Source organism: Sphaeramia orbicularis, chromosome 6, assembly GCF_902148855.1.
Source record: "Sphaeramia orbicularis chromosome 6, fSphaOr1.1, whole genome shotgun sequence".
In the NCBI taxonomy this organism is placed as follows: Eukaryota; Metazoa; Chordata; class Actinopteri; order Kurtiformes; family Apogonidae; genus Sphaeramia; species Sphaeramia orbicularis.
In genome coordinates this window covers 26,244,194-26,262,897 of record NC_043962.1, presented here as the reverse complement: position 1 = coordinate 26,262,897, position 18,704 = coordinate 26,244,194, and the positions used below count along the sequence as shown (strand labels likewise).

At 37.4% G+C, this 18,704-nt stretch overlaps 2 protein-coding genes across 4 annotated transcripts; both read right to left on the bottom strand.

Annotated features, from left to right (window-relative positions):
• Positions 1-873: 873 nt before the first annotated feature.
• Positions 874-14,437, bottom strand: LOC115421055 (B-cadherin). The gene is made up of 15 exons (XM_030136723.1): positions 14,085-14,437; positions 13,434-13,541; positions 13,209-13,331; positions 11,973-12,128; positions 11,726-11,867; positions 9,929-10,101; positions 9,719-9,847; positions 9,455-9,640; positions 8,203-8,447; positions 7,976-8,118; positions 7,664-7,888; positions 5,828-6,052; positions 5,606-5,742; positions 1,702-1,845; positions 874-1,611 (listed from the first exon to the last, which is right to left on the bottom strand). The coding sequence occupies exons 1-15, from the start codon at positions 14,136-14,138 to the stop codon at positions 1,360-1,362; spliced, it is 2,442 nt and encodes an 813-aa protein (XP_029992583.1). The 5' UTR covers positions 14,139-14,437; the 3' UTR covers positions 874-1,359.
• A 288-nt stretch (positions 14,438-14,725) lies between these two features.
• Positions 14,726-18,670, bottom strand: pdp2 (putative pyruvate dehydrogenase phosphatase isoenzyme 2). 3 transcript variants are annotated; one of them, XM_030136726.1, is made up of 9 exons: positions 18,571-18,670; positions 18,030-18,123; positions 17,706-17,921; positions 17,393-17,512; positions 16,702-16,988; positions 16,497-16,602; positions 16,163-16,399; positions 15,747-16,046; positions 14,726-15,609 (listed from the first exon to the last, which is right to left on the bottom strand). In XM_030136726.1, the coding sequence occupies exons 2-9, from the start codon at positions 18,108-18,110 to the stop codon at positions 15,334-15,336; spliced, it is 1,623 nt and encodes a 540-aa protein (XP_029992586.1). In that variant the 5' UTR covers positions 18,111-18,123; positions 18,571-18,670; the 3' UTR covers positions 14,726-15,333. The 3 variants fall into 3 exon arrangements, with proteins under 3 accessions (XP_029992586.1, XP_029992588.1, XP_029992585.1); XM_030136728.1 differs by having other exon boundaries at positions 18,537-18,635; XM_030136725.1 differs by having other exon boundaries at positions 18,030-18,160; positions 18,538-18,612.
• Positions 18,671-18,704: the final 34 nt, after the last annotated feature.

Genomic DNA, 18,704 nt, shown 5'->3' with positions numbered 1-18,704 from the left:
CCCATCGTGTCCACTCGCGCTACACACGGAACCTGCCCATTTAAACACACATAAATCATGAGTGATTTTGCAGCAGTGGTCATTTATGTGAAACACACTGCCCTGCATAATTAGTTCGATTCCGAAAATGTACCTGTGAGAGAATAAAAAAGATATTTGAAAAATTAGTAGCGCGCTTAAAAAAATATAAAAATGTGTTTTATCTGAAAAATAGTTTCTCTTTTTATCTCAGTAAATATTTAGTTTTAAAATAGACCCAAACTGCTTCCAAACTTGCTTCATAACATTTGTCTACATCTGGTTTGAATTTTTAGCCCCCATGTCCTGTTTTTAAGTACCAGTTTCATAGAAGCACTCACATTTATTTAATATGCAATATGTTCTATCCTATATGACAGGAAGTAAGATAAGATAAGATAAGATAAGATAAGATAAGATAAGATAAGATAAGATAAGATAAGATAAGATAAGATAAGATAGAACTTTAGAACCAACATTTAATATTCAACATTGATGTGAAAACCTCGCCTGTGGTGCAGTGTTCATGTGATCTTTCTCTGGTTCAGGAGTGAGATGAAATATGGCACAAAAGAGTTTTTATATTTGTTCCTTCTGCCGCAGGGCACACTGAAGCGTCTCCCAGAAGGCAGGAGTTCATATTCTCTGTTCAGCACGTGTGAGGAGTCTGTGGAGATTTTATGGACCAGCCTCTGGGTTTGGTTCTGAGCCATCTCTGTGAACGTGGTCCCAACAGACTGACTCACTATTTTGGAACAGGTGTTGAAGAGCCTCTGTATCCTGTTTTTGAGCTGGACAGCGAGGCCTGCCATAGGCCTACAGTCACACACTTTATACCATGGCTGTGTAGAACTGGAAAATATCCATATGCATTTGTGAATAAAAGCCAATTTTATTTACAAAGCACAGTTTCACAGCATAAACCAAGAAAAAAAGAGGAAATTGTGTTACATATAAAGATGTAAATAATCCAGTCATGATGCCAATATAAAGAAAATTTTCGAATAAAACTGGACCCATGACTGAGCCCTGGGGAACTCCAAAGGTAACATTCTGATCAGGTAGTTTTCAGCACAGTGTTAATGTAATAGAATACAACATATGTGATTAAGTTATGAATGCAAATGAATTATGAAATTACAGACATTCAGAATTTGGTATAAAAGTAATGTTAAGATTAAGACAAACATCAACAAAAAATAATTTAATGTGTAAATGTATTTGGTATTATATTGGTAAGTTTCATAAAAATCTGGTATATTTGCTGGATTTAAAGATTCACAAATGCCTCCTATCACTGGCCAACTGGTTAAATACATACAATACATACATTTAACCATATCAGACCCATTCTGTTTTTCCTGGCAGTGTTTCTGTGTCGTCATCCTCCTCTATGCCCCCTGAGTACATGTCAGCCAACCTGCTGAAGCGTGGCCCCCACTGGGCCAGGCTCTGAAAGTCCTGGTCCTGGTCTTCATTTGAGGAGTTGATGGAACTGAGTGAATCTGCGTCCGAGCCACCGCCCTCATGGTCAAACACCAGCAGAGAGTCGTATGGAGGAGCTGTGGGGTCAGCGTCTGCAATCTGCAAGTTCTAAAAACCAAGAAAAACACATCATTTCATACAAGAGTCAGTGTTGTGAAAATCCTGTAAGTCTGTTAGATACAATTCAATAATCCTCACGTCCTCTATGAAGTGGCCTACATCCTCATTAGCTTGAGGACGAAGACGGTAACTTGGACGAGTCTGCATCGTAGGAAACACGTCAGTGCAGAGGACTTCAGGATGGTTATCCAGTCCTCTGTGGAGTTGGCTCAGGTCATACTCCTGAAGCAGACAGAAAGTAAAGTTGGTAATATGTGTTAAGACTCCATTAAATTGTTAAATGCAACACATACAGGGTGGGGAAGCAAAACTTACAATGAACATTTAGTTGTTTTTTCTCAGCAGGCACTACGTCAATTGTTTTGAAACCAAGCATATATTGATGTCATAATCATACCTAACACTATTATCCATACCTTTTCAGAAACTTTTGCCCATATGAGTAATCAGGAAAGCAAACGTCAAAGAGTGTGTGATTTGCTGAATGCACTCGTCACACCAAAGGAGATTTCAAAAAATAGTTGGAGTGTCCATAAAGACTGTTTATAATGTAAAGAAGAGAATGACTGTGAGCAAAACTATTACGAGAAAGTCTGGAAGTGGGGGAAGCAACAAAAAAACGTACTAAAGCTTTTATTAAAGCTCTCAAATCCAAAATCGAACCAGTGTCAAACCGGTGTTCTTGTGTAAGATTTTAACTTCAAATCATATTTTACTGCATTTCTAATGGTCTTGTTGTCTACCTCAAGTTCAATTGCCATTTTTCTCATGGATTTGGTTTGACCCTTTAGGATTTTGGATTTGAGAGCTTTAATAAAAGCTTTGGTACGTTTTTTGTTGCTTCCTCCACTTCCAGACTTTCTCGTAATAGTTTTGCTCATAGTCATTCTCTTCTTTACATTATAAACAGTCTTTATGGACACTCCAACTATTTTTTGAAATCTCCTTTGGTGTGACGAGTGCATTCAGCAAATCACACACTCTTTGACGTTTGCTTTCCTGATTACTCATATGGGCAAAAGTTTCTGAAAAGGTATGGATAATAGTGTTAGGTATGATTATGACATCAATATATGTTTGGTTTCAAAACAATTGATGTAGTGCCTGCTGAGAAAAAACAACTAAATGTTCATTGTAAATTTTGCTTCCCCACCCTGTATTGTTTCTGTTCAGTAGGAGAGAAGTGTCACAGTTTGACCAGATTTACCTCTACTTCTACCCATCTCGATTGTTGATTAGGGTTTTGCTCAGTTTTTAAAATTTTAATCTATTATCTACACTAAGCAACTTTAAAAACACACCTCAAAAATTTGCTAGAATTGTCACGACACATGACGCTCCAAACAGCTTCTCAGACACACAATATACTGTTGTTCTGCCTGAATGATTGGACTTTTTCTCAACCACAGACCAATTTATGGAAGTTGTACTCACAAGTGTACAAACTGTGAAGGGGAGTGAAATACTGGGATGGGCTAAATTGTTAACCAAAAATGTGTAGGCTTTGTACACATGTGACCCTCCCTATAAAAACCCTGAAGTAAAAATGGGGAAAATGGAACAAAAATGTCACAATGGCGTGCAGGCCAACTGTGATCAGGCAGTCGGAATGCTGTGTGCAGGAATGACACTGACATCACTTTGGTGTCCATCACTCCACCCCTCAAAATCTTGTGTGTATGTCTCCCAGAATATGTGCAATAAGAACAATAGCTAGAATTGGAAATATAGTCCATGAGTTAACCCATAAAGACCCATTGCTGCTTATATGTCAGTTCCAAAATGAAATTTTCTCTATATCTAACCTTTTTCAAGTGATTTATCACCATTTACTTATAATATTATCCTCTGTATTTTGTATTTTATCAGTATAAGTCATGTTTTTTCCTGTATTTAATTTACTGATCATGAAGATGTTAAAAAACGCTCAGGTTAAAGTTGAGGGTTATTGTATCAAAAACAGATTAAAAAAAAAGAAGAAAAAGTGACTTTTTCAGTCAAGTCTATCATTAACTGAATATAAACCAAGCATTCTCATACACTGTCATTGATCCAACTCCATGGGTTTTACTGGTGAATCAATGTTGTAGAAGATGACGGTGTTTCCGTGTTCACTACGGAGCCTCTGAACGTCCAAATGGGTCATATCTGATGACCATGAAAAGATGACAAACTATCAGTTATTTGCATGTTTTGATAGGATTAGTGGGTCAACAGGTATTAAACATTTACATCAGCTGAGGGTTTTGGTCGGTGATGGATGTTTGGGTTTTTATGGGTTAAAAGTAAAGCATTCTTGGATTTCATTGGGTGTTTTTAAAGTTACTTAGTGTATATTATAAAAGCCAAGTGGCCACTGTGTGTGTGCGTGTATGTGTGTCTTGGGATTCACACAAAATCCGGAAAAAGCTGACTGCTGCAGTTTGGCATACTTATGTATTTTTGGTCGAGGGAAAGACTAGTAAAAACAGCAAGTTGATTGGTCCAATATTTTGGGAGATATTAGTAATTTTGGAATACAAAAGCCTTATAATCATGGTTCTATGACCAGAAGGCTTTGATGGTGACTGCTGGACAAATGTGGTACAGCATGCACAAATACACAACAGCATAAAAACTAGCACATCTAGAACCCGAGGAGCCCCATGGGTCAACGTGCCAGTAAAGTATTATATATTGTCAGACAGGTGCAGTCATATGCTGAATGTGCTCTTACAGTGTGGTTCACAGCCTGTTTTTACGCATGTGTGTAAGTTTACTGTCTGTACATACTGTTCTGCAGTTGTTCAGCACTTTGGCCCAAGACACATTTCCCCTTGGCAACAATAAAGTATATTTGACTGACTGATTGATGGAATATATTTCTTGCTACATCACTAACACACATCTGGTTACCCTCCTTTTGTCCACCACTTGTACTCAATGACCCCTCCTCCTCTGCTTGTACATTCACATCTTGTCCTCACGTCACTAACATTTCAATAATTTCCCCTGAGTTCCCTCCGGTCAGTCTTATTTATATTCCTTCACTCCCAGCAGATTTATAGTCACATTTGGAATCTTAGCATCTATTTTTGGAACATACCTACTTTTCTATTAATTTCTGAAATAATCAAAGGCATAATAGATAGTTTAACCCATAAAGACCCAAACAGCCACCGGTGACCTAAAGCATCTACTGATTTAAAATGTTTAATACCTGCTGATCCACTAATCTTATCAATACATGTAAATAACACTTTTAAAATGCAGTTTCTCAGCTTTTCAGCAGCATCACATGTCTTTTTTTGGACGTTCAGATGCTACGTAGTGAATGTGGAAACACCGTCGTCTTCTACAAGATTGATTCACCAGTAAAACCCATGGAGTTGGATCAGTGACAGTGGATGGACACATTGGGTTTATGTTCAGTTAATGATAGATTTTACTGGAAAAGTCACTTTTTCTTCAGTTTTCTCTGTTTCTGATATAATAACCTTCAACTTTAATCTGAGCTTTTATGAACATCTACATGATCAGTAAATTAAATATAGGAAAATATATGATTTTCACTGAAAAAATGCAAAATACAGAGGATAATATTTTAATAAATGGAGATAAATCACTTGAGAAAGGTCAAAGATAAAGAAAAAAATCATTTGGGAACAGACAAAAGTAGCCCTGGGTCTTTATGGGTTAATATTTTAATGCTCAGTTTGGTCAGTTTTGCACAGTGTGGAGCTGTAATTATATCCCTGACACTGTGACTTACACTTTCTGTCTGAATGAATAATACATTTAATGCATTTTCATTTTGCTTTTCTCTTCCCCAAGTAAAAGAAAGTATCAATTGAAATTGGTGGAGTCTGGAGTCATTTTGGTTCCACACACGACATGAATATAAAATGAAACCCTCACTGTTTCCATTCATGTCTGTTGCTCTAATCCAATATAAGCAGATGTTTGACAGTGTCAGGTAATAACCGTTTCACGATGTTCCTACCTGGTCTTCTTCCCCTCCTCCCTCTTCATCATAGTAGAAAATATTGTCTCTAGGTACATCCTCAAGAAGACAGATATCTTTCTCTGACCTCTCCCTCCCTTTTAGCAGAAACAGCAGCAGCAGCAGCAGCAGCAGTACTGTGATTAACAGAACAATCTGATAAACTACAGAACAAGAGAACACAAAGAAATTTGATATGAATATAAAAGACCTGTTACATACACAGAACACCAAATATAGCTCCTAGAACTGAGGTTGTCAAAGAGGGAATGTGCAGACGAGGTGCTGAATGTGGGATGAAGCAGGCGTCGACAGCCCCTTGGCACTGGCACACATCTACATTCAGGGTGCTGTCTTGGTAGAGCCTCCCAGCATCATAGATACGCATTAACACCATGTAGTTTCCAGGTGACAACTCCCGTTTGGGGGTCAGCAACGCCACGTTACCTGAGAAGTAAAAACAGAAGCTTTTCACAACTGCCTTGTTTGAGTTTTGAGTAAATTTCTATTATTTGGGTTAATATACAGAATAATTGAGGAACTTTTGAAATCCATGGGATGTATCTTACATACACCTTTAAAAGTAAAAAAAAAAAAAAAAAGATTGATTTTTGTGTTCATTATGATCCTATCTTTAAAAATTAATTTAATAAATTACTAGATAGACTAAAATATCAACAAGAAACCGTCCGAATTTTAATAACAACCACCTTCTAATTAGCTGAACAATAATAAAATCAGTTTATTCAAAAACTGTCTTGATTGTGTTCTTTTTTATTAAGTTGAGATAATCATGACAGATATTTCTTTTTTGGCAGAATATCAAATTTTATATGGAAAATAACAAATTGTATCTGTGTCCGAGAAATCACTTTCTACTAAGTTACCCATTATGAAAACACCTCCCAAAGAAGCATTCCAAATCACATGACCTGCTCCACATGACGTCATTTCCTCCAGAAGAAAACACTGGCAAGACTCCAAGGTATGTTCTGTCTCTTCTTTCTTAGTTATTTAATATGAAGTAGTGTGTGAGTCAAGTGTGTATTTATCACACTCTAATGTCAACAGTGTTACTACAATGTCTTTATAAATAACTTTCAATTTCAATTTTATTCAATTGTATATATGATATTTAGAAGAATCTTTCTATAAAAATGTCATGTGGTGTTATGGTTATGTTGATTTTTGGCCTGAAAACAGTAAAAATGGCAACTATACCTGTCAACTATGTTACCCTGTAAAGCAGGGGTGACAAACTCATTTTAGTTCAGGGGCCACATTCAGCTAAATTTGATCTGAAGTGGGCCGGACCAGTAAAATAATAACATTATATATATATATATATATATATATATATATATATATATATATATATATATATATATATATATATATATATATATATATATAATGTCAACTCCAAACTTTTCTCTATGTTTTAGAGCAAAAAAAGTTAATTTACATTATGAAAAGGTTTACATCTACAAATTATCCTTACAAAAGATGTGAATAACATGAACAAACTGAAAAAATAAGTGTAATTTTAACAAATTCATGCTTTAGTTTATCATTTACACATGTTCATTATAACTTACAGATCACAGTGGATCTACAAACACACAAAACATTTAATAACAGACAGAATATTGGTAAAATTACACTTCTCTTGAGAAATTTCAGGTTGTTCATATTTGTTCAGGTTATTCACATTTTTCGTGAAATTATACTTTGTTTTAGTGTAAATACATGAGAATATTTACATTTACAAAGAGAAAAATTTGGAGTTGTCATTATTTGTATGTCATTATGATCATACTTTACTGGTCCTGCCCACTTGAGATTGAATTGGTCTGAATGTAGAACCTGAACTAAAAGGATTGTTAATATCTTCAGTGTAATTTTTGCATTTCACAAATTCATCCCAAGGGCCAGACTGGACCCTTTGGCGGGCCGGATTTGGCCCCCTGGCTGCATGTTTGACACCTGTGCTTTAAAGGGAACAAAAAAGTCCCTCATTATATATTGACCCATTTGTAAGTGCATATTTGATCTAACTTGTAGAATTGGTGTGAACGGTCCAGTTGATCCGGTGCTCTCCTTGTAGCTGTACAGAAAATGGTCCAGCGTGACCAGGTCCGTCTAGGTCCTCTATGTCCAGGTGAACAGGAACTGGGTCACTGCTGCACAGAGTGACTTCCCTCTGCAGTACTACGGGCCGATGATCATTCACATCTAATAAAGTCACCACCAGAGTTCCTGTCCCAGTAGCTGGAACAGTATCTGGATGTAGAAAAAAAGCAGGGATCAATAGAGCTGTAGATCAGTCAAGTTATAAATATAGATAAACTGATAAAAGATCTAAAATACCATTATCATAAGCCACAACTATGGCTGTGTATTTGTTCTCTTGTACAAAGTGTGATTCTCTGTCCATGCTGTTTTTAACTGTGACCAGTCCTGTGTCTTTATCAATGTTGAGCCATCCAGCAGCATCTTTAAGTAGTTTATATCTGAAACCAAGAGAAACAAGCTCATTACAAATGAAATACCAAAGGTGCATGTACATTTACTTTACTTACAAATGCTTTTATTACTTAATGCTTGTTTTCCTGGCTTTATCTGGATCTATTGCTCTGAGCTTCGCCACATCTCTCCCAGTTTCTGCATCTTCTGGCATGTCTTTGTGGATCTGTGTCGGGCTGAAAACAGGAGGCTCGTTCATGTCCGTGACTGTAATGGTGACTGTGGCGGTGGAGGTCGACACCGGTCCAGAAAAGGGCACCTCATTTGTTACCACCACCAGTAGAGTGTAAACAGAGATGCTTTCAAAATCCAACCCCTTGTAATAAATGAATCAATATAAGGAAAAAGAGGAGGTCATGTTAGTTTACCAGGGTCAGCTTGTAGAATAGGGGTGTCAAACTGATTTGAGTTCAGGGGCCACATAGAGAACCATATGATCTCAGGCTGGCCAGACCCGTAAAATATAATAATAATAATAATAATAATAATAATAATAATAATAATAATAATAATAATAATAATAATAATAATAAGCACTTTTTGGACACTCAAAGATGCTTCACAAACAAAACAAAGAACAAAGAGGCACAAGAAAATGTAAGTTTGAACAGGTGAATTTTGAGTAGTAATTTGAAGTTTTGTATTGAGTCTGAGTTCCTGATGTTTTGTGGGAGCGGCTGCAGTGAAGGCTCGGCCCCCCAAGGTCTGGTGAATAATAAATAATAAATAATAAATAATGACAACTCCAAATATTTGTCTTTGTTTTAGTTAAAATGTAAAAATTCCATTATGAACATGTTTAAAATTACAAACTATCCTTTCACAATTTTTTTTTTTAAATTTCTCAAGAACAATATTATTTCACAGTTTATCATTTACACATGTGGATTACAACTCATAGATCACAGTGGATCTACAAAGGCGCAAAACATTTAGTAACAGGCAAAACATTATTAAAATTACCTTTATTTTTCTTGAGAAATTTCAGGTTGTTTGTAAGTTATTCACTTTTTTTGTGAAAGGGTAGTTTGTAAATGTAAGTATTTTCATGATGGAATTTTACTTTTGCAATTTTTCATACTAAAATAAAGAGGGAAAAATTGGAGTTGTCATTATTACTAGGTTCTTATGCTATTATTTTACTCAAATTGGACCCTATGTGGCCCCTAAACACCCTTGACTATTAATATCTTCAGTATAATTTTTGCACTGTGAAAATTCATCCCCCAGGCCAGATAAGACCCATCAGCGGGCTGGTTTTAGCCTATGTTTGACACTCCTGTTGTAGAATGATGCAACAAAAACGCAATTATATGCCCGAACCTTTGCTGTGGTGAGGATTCCTTCCATTTTATCAGGGCCTGTGGTGATACTGAAATGTCCTGCTTCATTTCCTTTGACTATTGAATATTTGGTGTTGGCGTTTGGAGATCCTTTCTCATCCTGGTCAGTGACTTTTAACCTCAGTACCTCCATGCCAACTTCATTCTCAGGGATTGATGTAGATACCTGAAAGACACCAGGAAATATATGTGTAATTTGTCCAATTTAACATTACCACTAAGTGTTGGGACATTTGAAACTCACAGATGTGACAGTGAATCGTGGAGCATTATCGTTGCTGTCGTTAATGGCGATAACAACAGTGCCAGTGGCCTTTAGCCCATCCCCTTCCATGTCAGCAGCCTCAATGATCAGCTCGTACCTAGGGTGAGCCTGACATACAGTATAATGAAAATGGTTAAATGAGGCATAAATAACACGTGAGAACAGAAAATTGCAGTTCTTGTACTTTACCTCTCTGTCCAGTCCAGGTGCAATCACACTGATTATTCCAGTCACTGGGTTTATGGCAAACATGTTCTCTTTGGGGATTTGTGGCCTTTGAGACATTATCTGATATCTAATCATAGCATTGCTTGTGCGTGGGTCATCTCTATCCACTGCTGTTATTTGCATGACCGAAGCATCTATTGAAAAAGCACACAAAAGCTGCAAAATTCTGGTAAAGTACTCGTATGTAAAACTGCAGCTTGAATCCTTTGCTTGTGTTCACACTGCTGGCAATAGTGGTCCAATTCTGATTTATTTTCTCTAATATTGGACCTTGGTCTGGTTTTTTTTATGACAGCATGAACAGAATAAATCACATGGATTCTGATCTTTTCGATTCTGATCTGGGCTACGTCAATATGGGTCTAACACAGACCTGAGTGTAAAAAGTCAGATCAACATTCATTCAAATTTTACATCATTTTAACCCATAAAGACCCAAACATCTCCCATTGACCAAAACCATCCACTAACCATCCACTGAGCCAAACTATTCAATACCTGTTGATCCACTAATCCTATCAATACATGTAAATAATTGGTGTAAAATGCAGTTTATCATCTTTTCATGGTCATCAGATATGACCCATTTGGACGTTCAGAGGCTCCATAGTGAACGTGGAAACACCGTCATCTTCTACAACAGGGGTATCAAACTCATTTTATTTCAGGGGCAACATTCAGCTAAATTTATTCTGCAGTGGGCTGAACCAGTAAAATATAAATAATGTAAAGTAAATAATGTCAACTCCAAAATTTTCTCTGTGTTTTAGAGCGAAAAAAGTAAATTTACATTATGAGAAGGTTTACATCTACAAACTATCCTTTCAAAACATGTGAATAACATGAGCAAACTGAAAAAAATAAGTGTAATTTTAATAATATTCTGCCTCAGTTTATCATTTACACATGTACATTATAACTTACAGATCACAGTGGATCTACAAATACACAACACATTTAGTAACAGACAGAATATTGTTAAAATTGTACTTACATCTCGTAAGACATTTCAGGTTGTTTATATTTGTTCAGGTTATTCACATTTTTTTGTGAAATTATTCTTTGTTTTAGTGTAAATACATGAAAATATTTACATTTACAAAGAGGAATTGGAGTTGTCATTATTTCTATGTTTTTATGATCATATTTTACTGGTCCTGCCCGCTTTAGATTGAATTGGTCTGAATGTGGAACCTGAACTAAAAGGATTGTTCATATCTTAGTTTAATTTTTGCATTTCACAAATTCATCCCAAGGGCCGGACTGGACCCTTTGGTGGGCTGGATTTGGCCCCCCAGCCGCATGTTTGACACCTGTGTTTTACAACATTGATTCACCAGTAAAACCTATGGAGTTGGATCAATGACAGGGGATGGAGACACTGGGTTTATGTTCAGTTAATGAGAGATTTTACTGTACAAGTCCCTTTTTCTTCATTTTTTTCTGTTTTTAATATGAAAACCCTCAACTTGAATCTGAGCTTTTATGAACACATACATGATCACAGTTCATTAAATATAAGAAAATCCCTCATTTTCACTTAAAAATGCAAAATACTGAGCATAATATTATAATAAATGGTGATAAATCACTCAAGAAAGGTTAATTATAGAGAAAAATTAATTTGAGAACTGCCCAAAAGGAGCACTGGGTCTTTATGCATTACTGTAAACAGCCAAACAAAAACAAAATCACATCTTAGCGGTAAACCAGAACTGAGCCCTAACACTAGCAGTGTAAATGCAGCCCTTGACTCACCAATGGCAGCACTTTCGTTCACTTGGCCATAGAGAGGGTTCTGTGTAAATTCTGGTGCATTATCATTCTGGTCAATAACGTTAATAATGAGCTCCATGGGTTCCTCAGTCTTGATGCCCTCGTTCAGTGCGTGGGCCCTCAGCTGCCATACACAGAACACATACAGAAAACATACAGATGCATAAGAAAACAGGTATGGACACAACATATCCTGTTAAGGCTGAGATGAGATTTAGCTTTAGCTCACGGTGTATCTGGATGTTTTTTCTCTGTCCAGTGGCTGGGTCACATATAACACCCCAGATCGGCCACCAATGGTAAAAACACCCACAGGGGGCAGGTCAGCCCCAGGTCCGGTGATCTTGTATGTTATCTCTACCATTGTATCTTTGCTTGTTTTGATCTAAATCACAATGAAGAAAGTCAAGTCAGTGAAGGTGCATTAGGTTCAACAACTACACTACCGGTCAAAAGTTTTAGAACACCCCAATTTTTCCAGTTTTGTATGAAATTCAAGCAGTTCAAGTCCAATGAACAGCTTGAAATGGTACAAAGGTAAGCAGTGACCTGCCAGAGGTAAAAAAAAAAAAAAAAAAAAAAAAGGTAAGGTTAAACAAAACTGAAAAATAATGTACATTTCAGAATTATACAAAAAGGTGAACAAGACATGGGTTAACAACTTAAAGCAGTTCTGCAGCAATGGAAGTTGATCAAGCCTCAAAAGCTGGTGCTACCCATTCCTACAAGTGTCCCAACGTTTCTGAATTACTTCCAACCCCCTCTGTCTGCATAAAAGTAGTGTTGGAACACACTTTGGTACCATACCGTTGTGAGCATTATTTGAACAGTATTGTACTGCAGAAAGTAGTGTGTTACCACAAAAATGACGAGGAAAATGCAATTAACGATAGAAGAGACACAGACCATCATAACACTTAAAAATGTAAGTCTTTCCTACAGAGAAATTGCCAAGAAAGTCAAGGTGTCAGTAAGTCCAGTTTCCTTCACCATCAAAAGGCACTCAGAAACTGGGGGAAATGCTGACAAGAAGAGGTCTGGCAGAGCCAAAGCCACAACAGAATCAGAAGACAAGTTTCTGAGAGTCAACAGCTTGTGCGATAGGCGACTCACAGGACAACAGCTTCAAACACAGCTCAATAGTGGTCGTAGTAAGCAAGTCTCAGTTTCAACTGTGAACAGAAGACTTCCAGTTGCAGGTTTGATTAGTCCAGAACACCTTCTTCCAGTCTTCAGTAGTCCACTGGCGGTGTTTCATGGCCCAGGCAAGCCTCTTTTTCTTATTCTGAAGTCTCAGCAATGGCTTCGCACTGCAACTCAACCCATCAAACCAATACAAAACTGGAAAAACTGGGGTGTTCTAAAACTTTTGACCGGTAGTGTATATTTGAAAGCATTTTAATAAATATAACTGATTATACTGTAATTATCACATGATATCACACTGTGGGTATCATTTAGTTACCGTAACCATGTGTTTAGGATAAGGCCCCCTGTCATTCTCTGGAAAGTTAATTGGAGGAATAACCCATTCCCTTTTAATCCGCTGCAAACTGCCAGACATACGTGGAAACTGAATGATGGGGAGCTGCGGAAAGTCCACATTAAAGTTCTTCTGTTAGAATCAGGAGGTACCATCAGGTCAGAAAGTAACTTGCAAACTCCTAATGAAGGACAAATTGAAAATTACCTCTAAACTTAAATCAAGCTTGTTACTGATAGAGATCTCATCACTACAGATGGTTCTGTTGTTGAGGTGGTGTGGCTGGATCTCCATTTCAGCCACGGCAACAAAACACTGAGAAAGAAAATAATTCATTATAATAATGTAGATATTCATGGAATATGATGTGTATGTACTTGATTTATATTATTATATTGTATATTGTTAAATTGCATTTGTACTTCATCCCAATCCTTTTCAAAATTTTTTTAAATATTTGAAATAAAAATTAAATAAATAAAAAAATGTTTGAGTATTAAATAACACTGTGTGTTTACATTGTATTAGGATACAAAAAAATGACGTACATATATTAAAAAAAACACACTATTTCCTATTAAAATGGAGTACAATATTTTTACCACTTCTCATGAAATTATGTGATTTATTCTTTCGAGATAAAGTGTAACTGGGACTCTGTATGTAATCATTGTACCTGATCAAAGGTCATTTCTGATGTGTATGAATAGGTATAAAAAGAGGAATTTGTCTGAAAACAAAATTGTTCCAACTTTATAGCCAACAGTATGTAAATTTGGAGACAAGACTCAGGAATAAAGACAGTTTGGAGTTTATATTTAACTACAAATGGCTTTAGATTTTGTGTCGAACACTTACCCAGACTTGAAACAGCAAAAAAAGGAATCTCAAAATCCAAATGTTTCCCCCCATCTTTTTGGTAGAACTCCAGAATAATGTTTAACCGTCACTGGACTGAATCAGCTCCTTCCTCGGTCTTATAACATTTACTCACTTATTCCATTTTCTTTGCATCCATATTCCGTGTAATAAATGTGTCCTTTTCCAGGTCCATGAGTCACATCTGGTAGAGCTCATTCATTCCAAAACCACTCACGGCTATAGAATATTTTACCTGTGCTTTACGTTTCTCCTGTTAAAGCCAAGTAGCTCTTTGATCTTATCAGTGCAAAGTTGGGGAAAACAAGGAAACTAAAGGTGACCTCAGGCACTGCCATACATCACATGCAGGTGTCTGTTTATGCAGGTTACATTTTCCACACCCACTTTTAAAAATGTGATGTTTTTGTCACAATTAATTCCCATCACGCCATTGAGAAACCTACAGAAAAAACATGGTTTATATTTTGATATTTTAATATATATGGTAGTATGTTATTCACATTTCATGACGCATTATCAACAAGATCACAACAGTTGACCGTTTCTCTGAATAAGTCACGCCAATGTTTACACAACAATTCAGGACCAGATTGGTTCCCATAACAATCAACCAATAACACATTACCACCGTTTATTTTGAAAACTGTTTCCCACACAGTTTCAGATGCCAAAGCACCAAACCCTTTATATTTTTTCACATTTCTGAACTGCTTTAAAACACAACATAACTTCACAATACTTAAAAATTAAACGTCTGCATCCTTCTTCAAGTGACTGGAGTGTCTACTAAAATACTTTAGGATCACAGAAAAAAACAGCACATTTAAAGAATATCTCACAGTCTCACATGTAGGGATAAGGAACACTTCATAAAATATAGATGGTTGACCGTAAACTGAAATTGTGCAAGAACAACAAGCAAAAAATGCAAACAAAGTGAATATGTGCATTAAAGCTGTTTTGAAGTCTTGCTGTTACAGGTTTGACAAGGTTATGTGCAAATATTTATCATTACGTAACATCTTGAGTCTGTGGAACTTTTTCATAATACCTGTATAAAGAACAGAACACTAAAAAAAATAGTTATTTCAGTTTATAAGTTTAAAAATCATTGTACATATGTAACAGGTTATAATACTTGTCATGCTTATTGTCCAAAAATATCTATACATTTCAGGCAAATGCAACTATTTGCATGTGTCTTCCTCTAACAAATTCCCTTATGTTAATTGTGATGAGGTTTAGCCAGGTCAGAGTTCAGATACACGACTGTAGCTGTGATATCATCCCTGTACATTCGTGCAAGGTCCTCCGGCAGAGCGAGCATAGAGGCCAGTCTTTCTTGGCATAGGTCACCATATTCCCCAGTACCAAGAGCGTGTCTGATGAGATGCGTTGCAGCGTTGGAGTCGAGGGCTGGAGAGGCACGAGCCCGACGTTTTAGCAACAGTTCAAGCATCTGACCCAATTTCATCTGCTTCTCAGATGGAGAAACTGGAGCCTGGAAAAAGGATAGTAAGAATATGGATAAATAAATAATTTATTTTGTTAGTGGCACTTAGAATTAAAACTCATACATACTGAGTAAAAAATGTGATAAGATGAGGATGTACCAGTGCAAGTTATTTCACCACAAACCTGTATGTGAATCCCACTCAGATGTTCTCCCACAAGTCGTACAGCCTCTTCATTTCCCAGTTCATCCCACAACCCGTCACTGCCGAGGATCAGGAAGTGGTCCTGAGGTCTCAGCTTGTGATAAGTGATCTCAGGAGCCACGTTTAAGTAGGGTGGAGTTAAATAGTTGGGAGGAATGTACTGGTACAGGTTTAAGGAGTCTAGGTCTCCACCGGACTCTAAACTGGCTAAAATACTCTGCTGCAACTCAAGGCTCCACTTAAATCTCACGTCACCAAATGCACGTAAGGGCATCAGAACCTAAAACCAAAAAGTGAGAATAAAACTAGTGACTTTAAGCAACTTGGGCAATCTCTCTTAAAAAAAACAAAACAAAAGGGGGGTGTGACCTGCGTTATAGCGTTAAAATCTCTCACCCCTAGCAGGCGGTCATCTGTAATCACTGTATTTCTCTCTGATGGTGGGTGCTGGGCTTTTATCCGCTCCACCTCAGCTTGGTTCTGTGAGTTGTGATCTTTGGAAAGGGGTAAAGCACTCCATGAGCCGTCCTTTTCTCGCACCCCCAGCACTGCTCGGCAGTCACCTGCATTTGCCACGTGGATTCCATCTGTGCCAATGTGAGCCACGCAGGCAGTGGATCCTGCAAACGCAACCTTGACAAAAAAAAAAAAAAAAAAAAAAGATTGAATTCCATTAGCTTTTTGTATCCTTTAGGACAAGAAAACAGGAAAGTTAAGTTTATCATATTACCTGGATGGCTGTGCTTTTCATCAGATCACTGGAAAGAGGAACCTGTGCCTCCAAGGAGATATCAGCATCCAGCCTTTTAAAAGCACAAGCTAAAGCATCTGAGGGACTTAAAGCAAAGGCAACCAATAAATGCATGTAAACAGAAAACCTACTATTTGTACATATATACAAATACTAAATTGATAAAAGCTTAACTGTTCCTTACCTCATGCCATCACCATGTTCTTCACTGTCCAGTATTTCCTGCCAGAAGACTCTGAGGTGTTCAATGTACAATGAAGCAGAGTCACGATAGTTAAAGTCTGTGTGGTGTTTATACCACTGTAAAATGGGAGGAACAGCTCTGCCATGCTCCATACACCTCTCAAGCTCCTCCAGGCTCTGCTTTGACATCATTGCAACTGCTATGTAGTACAGAAGACGCTCACTTACAGCCTGGGCACATGCCCAACCACCATGGCCGTCAAACACTCCAAAAAGCATGCCCTTTGACTGGAAAAGAAATAAACAAAAATATTTTATATCAAAAAATGCAGGAAGAAGGTAAAAACAAAGGACAGAATGCAGGATGTCCAACACTATGAGTTTTAAGATCAGCACCTAACCATATTAGCCACATTAAAATCAATATGGAGTGCATCTAAACTAAATTACTTTTCTTGGATTAAATATTAGGTCTACGTGGGGACATAGTTACAATTTTTTATAAGTTTTTTGTATGATGTTTACTTGTTATCTGCTCCAGCTTCCCCAAATATTTGTACACAGATATGGTGATAATAATGGCCCATGAATCCAGAGAAATGCTCTACCCCCAACCCCATCCCCCTTCACTTCTTTACTGCAAATAGCTGATAAGCCCTCCATAAACCTAAGGAAAACCCTGGAATACATACCTGTAAGCAAGTGGCTGCACTACGACGGTCCTCATTAGGTGTGTTTGCAGCTAGCTGGTTGCTCTCAAACTTTCTCACAGCATTGAGACCCCTGCCATCAAACTCTGGCACACTCACAGTCTGAAACATAAATGCACATGTACACAAGATACCCACAAATGTCACAACACAGCACCTTCTTTAACTGTTTAACTGTGTAAAGGAAAATTGTGATTTTTCATCACACTCTTTCCTCAGAGAGAAGTAAATTGGTACTGTATTCGTGCCATCTTCAAATCCAACCTGCTGAAGGGTCATGCTGTGACATAAATACCTGCTCATTGGATCGGAGAATGCCGTTGATCTGGACCCGGCTGAGCTGGAAGTCCAGATCCTGACGGGTTGAGAGCTTGCGACCTTTTTGGGACCCGTTTCCTGCCTTTTTAAGATTGCAGCATGACCGGGCTCTTCTGGAGGTACTCCATGTTGACAAACGACAATATTGGGTGTGTTGAAGATGGGAAGAGGGATACACTACAGGGTGGACATACTGCGAAAACAGAGTTAAAGGAAAAATTGAATTTGCCTTGTTCAGATTCAAATAAAACACGGAGATAATACAGTATGTAGCTAGTTAGAAGTTAATAAGTTGACAAACCTGGGATGAGGAAGAGAAAGAAAGAGTCACTGTGTAACAGGACGCTCTTTGAAGGATGCTAGTGCAGACACGTCCAGACATCTTTCATATGACTCTGTGGGAAGATTATAGTGCAGCTCAGTCACTGTCTCCAACAAAAAAAAAAATCTAAGACTGTAGAAAAATCAGTACTGGTTCTGTATCCAAACGCGACAAGCATGCAGTTAAGGTAAACGGAGAGCCGAGTGAATAGGTGGATGAGTCCAGCTTTAAAGTACGAACATTATCTATGTGCTCTAGATACCACAGCAACGTAATATCTCGCTGATACCGGTATCTCATAAACAGATATGTGCCCGCTGTAACTGGCGTTAACATTAATAAGTAGACAACGTAGAGTTAGCTGACTAGCTAGCTATGTCAAAGTTTAATACATTAGCCGCCAACGATGCCACAAAACCAATACTTGAGCTACAACACAACACACAAGTTGAAGCACTGACGCAAGTAAGTGCCTTTAAAATGAACATGTGTTAAGTTCCTTAACTTAAAATTTACTAACTTCGCAGATTCACAAATGAATCTATCCTAAACACAATATGTCGCGCATGTCGATGACGTACAACAACGGCTAACGTTTTGTACGTCATGACGTTCAGACGTATTGCTGATAGTAAGAAAGTGCCGCCGTATTTG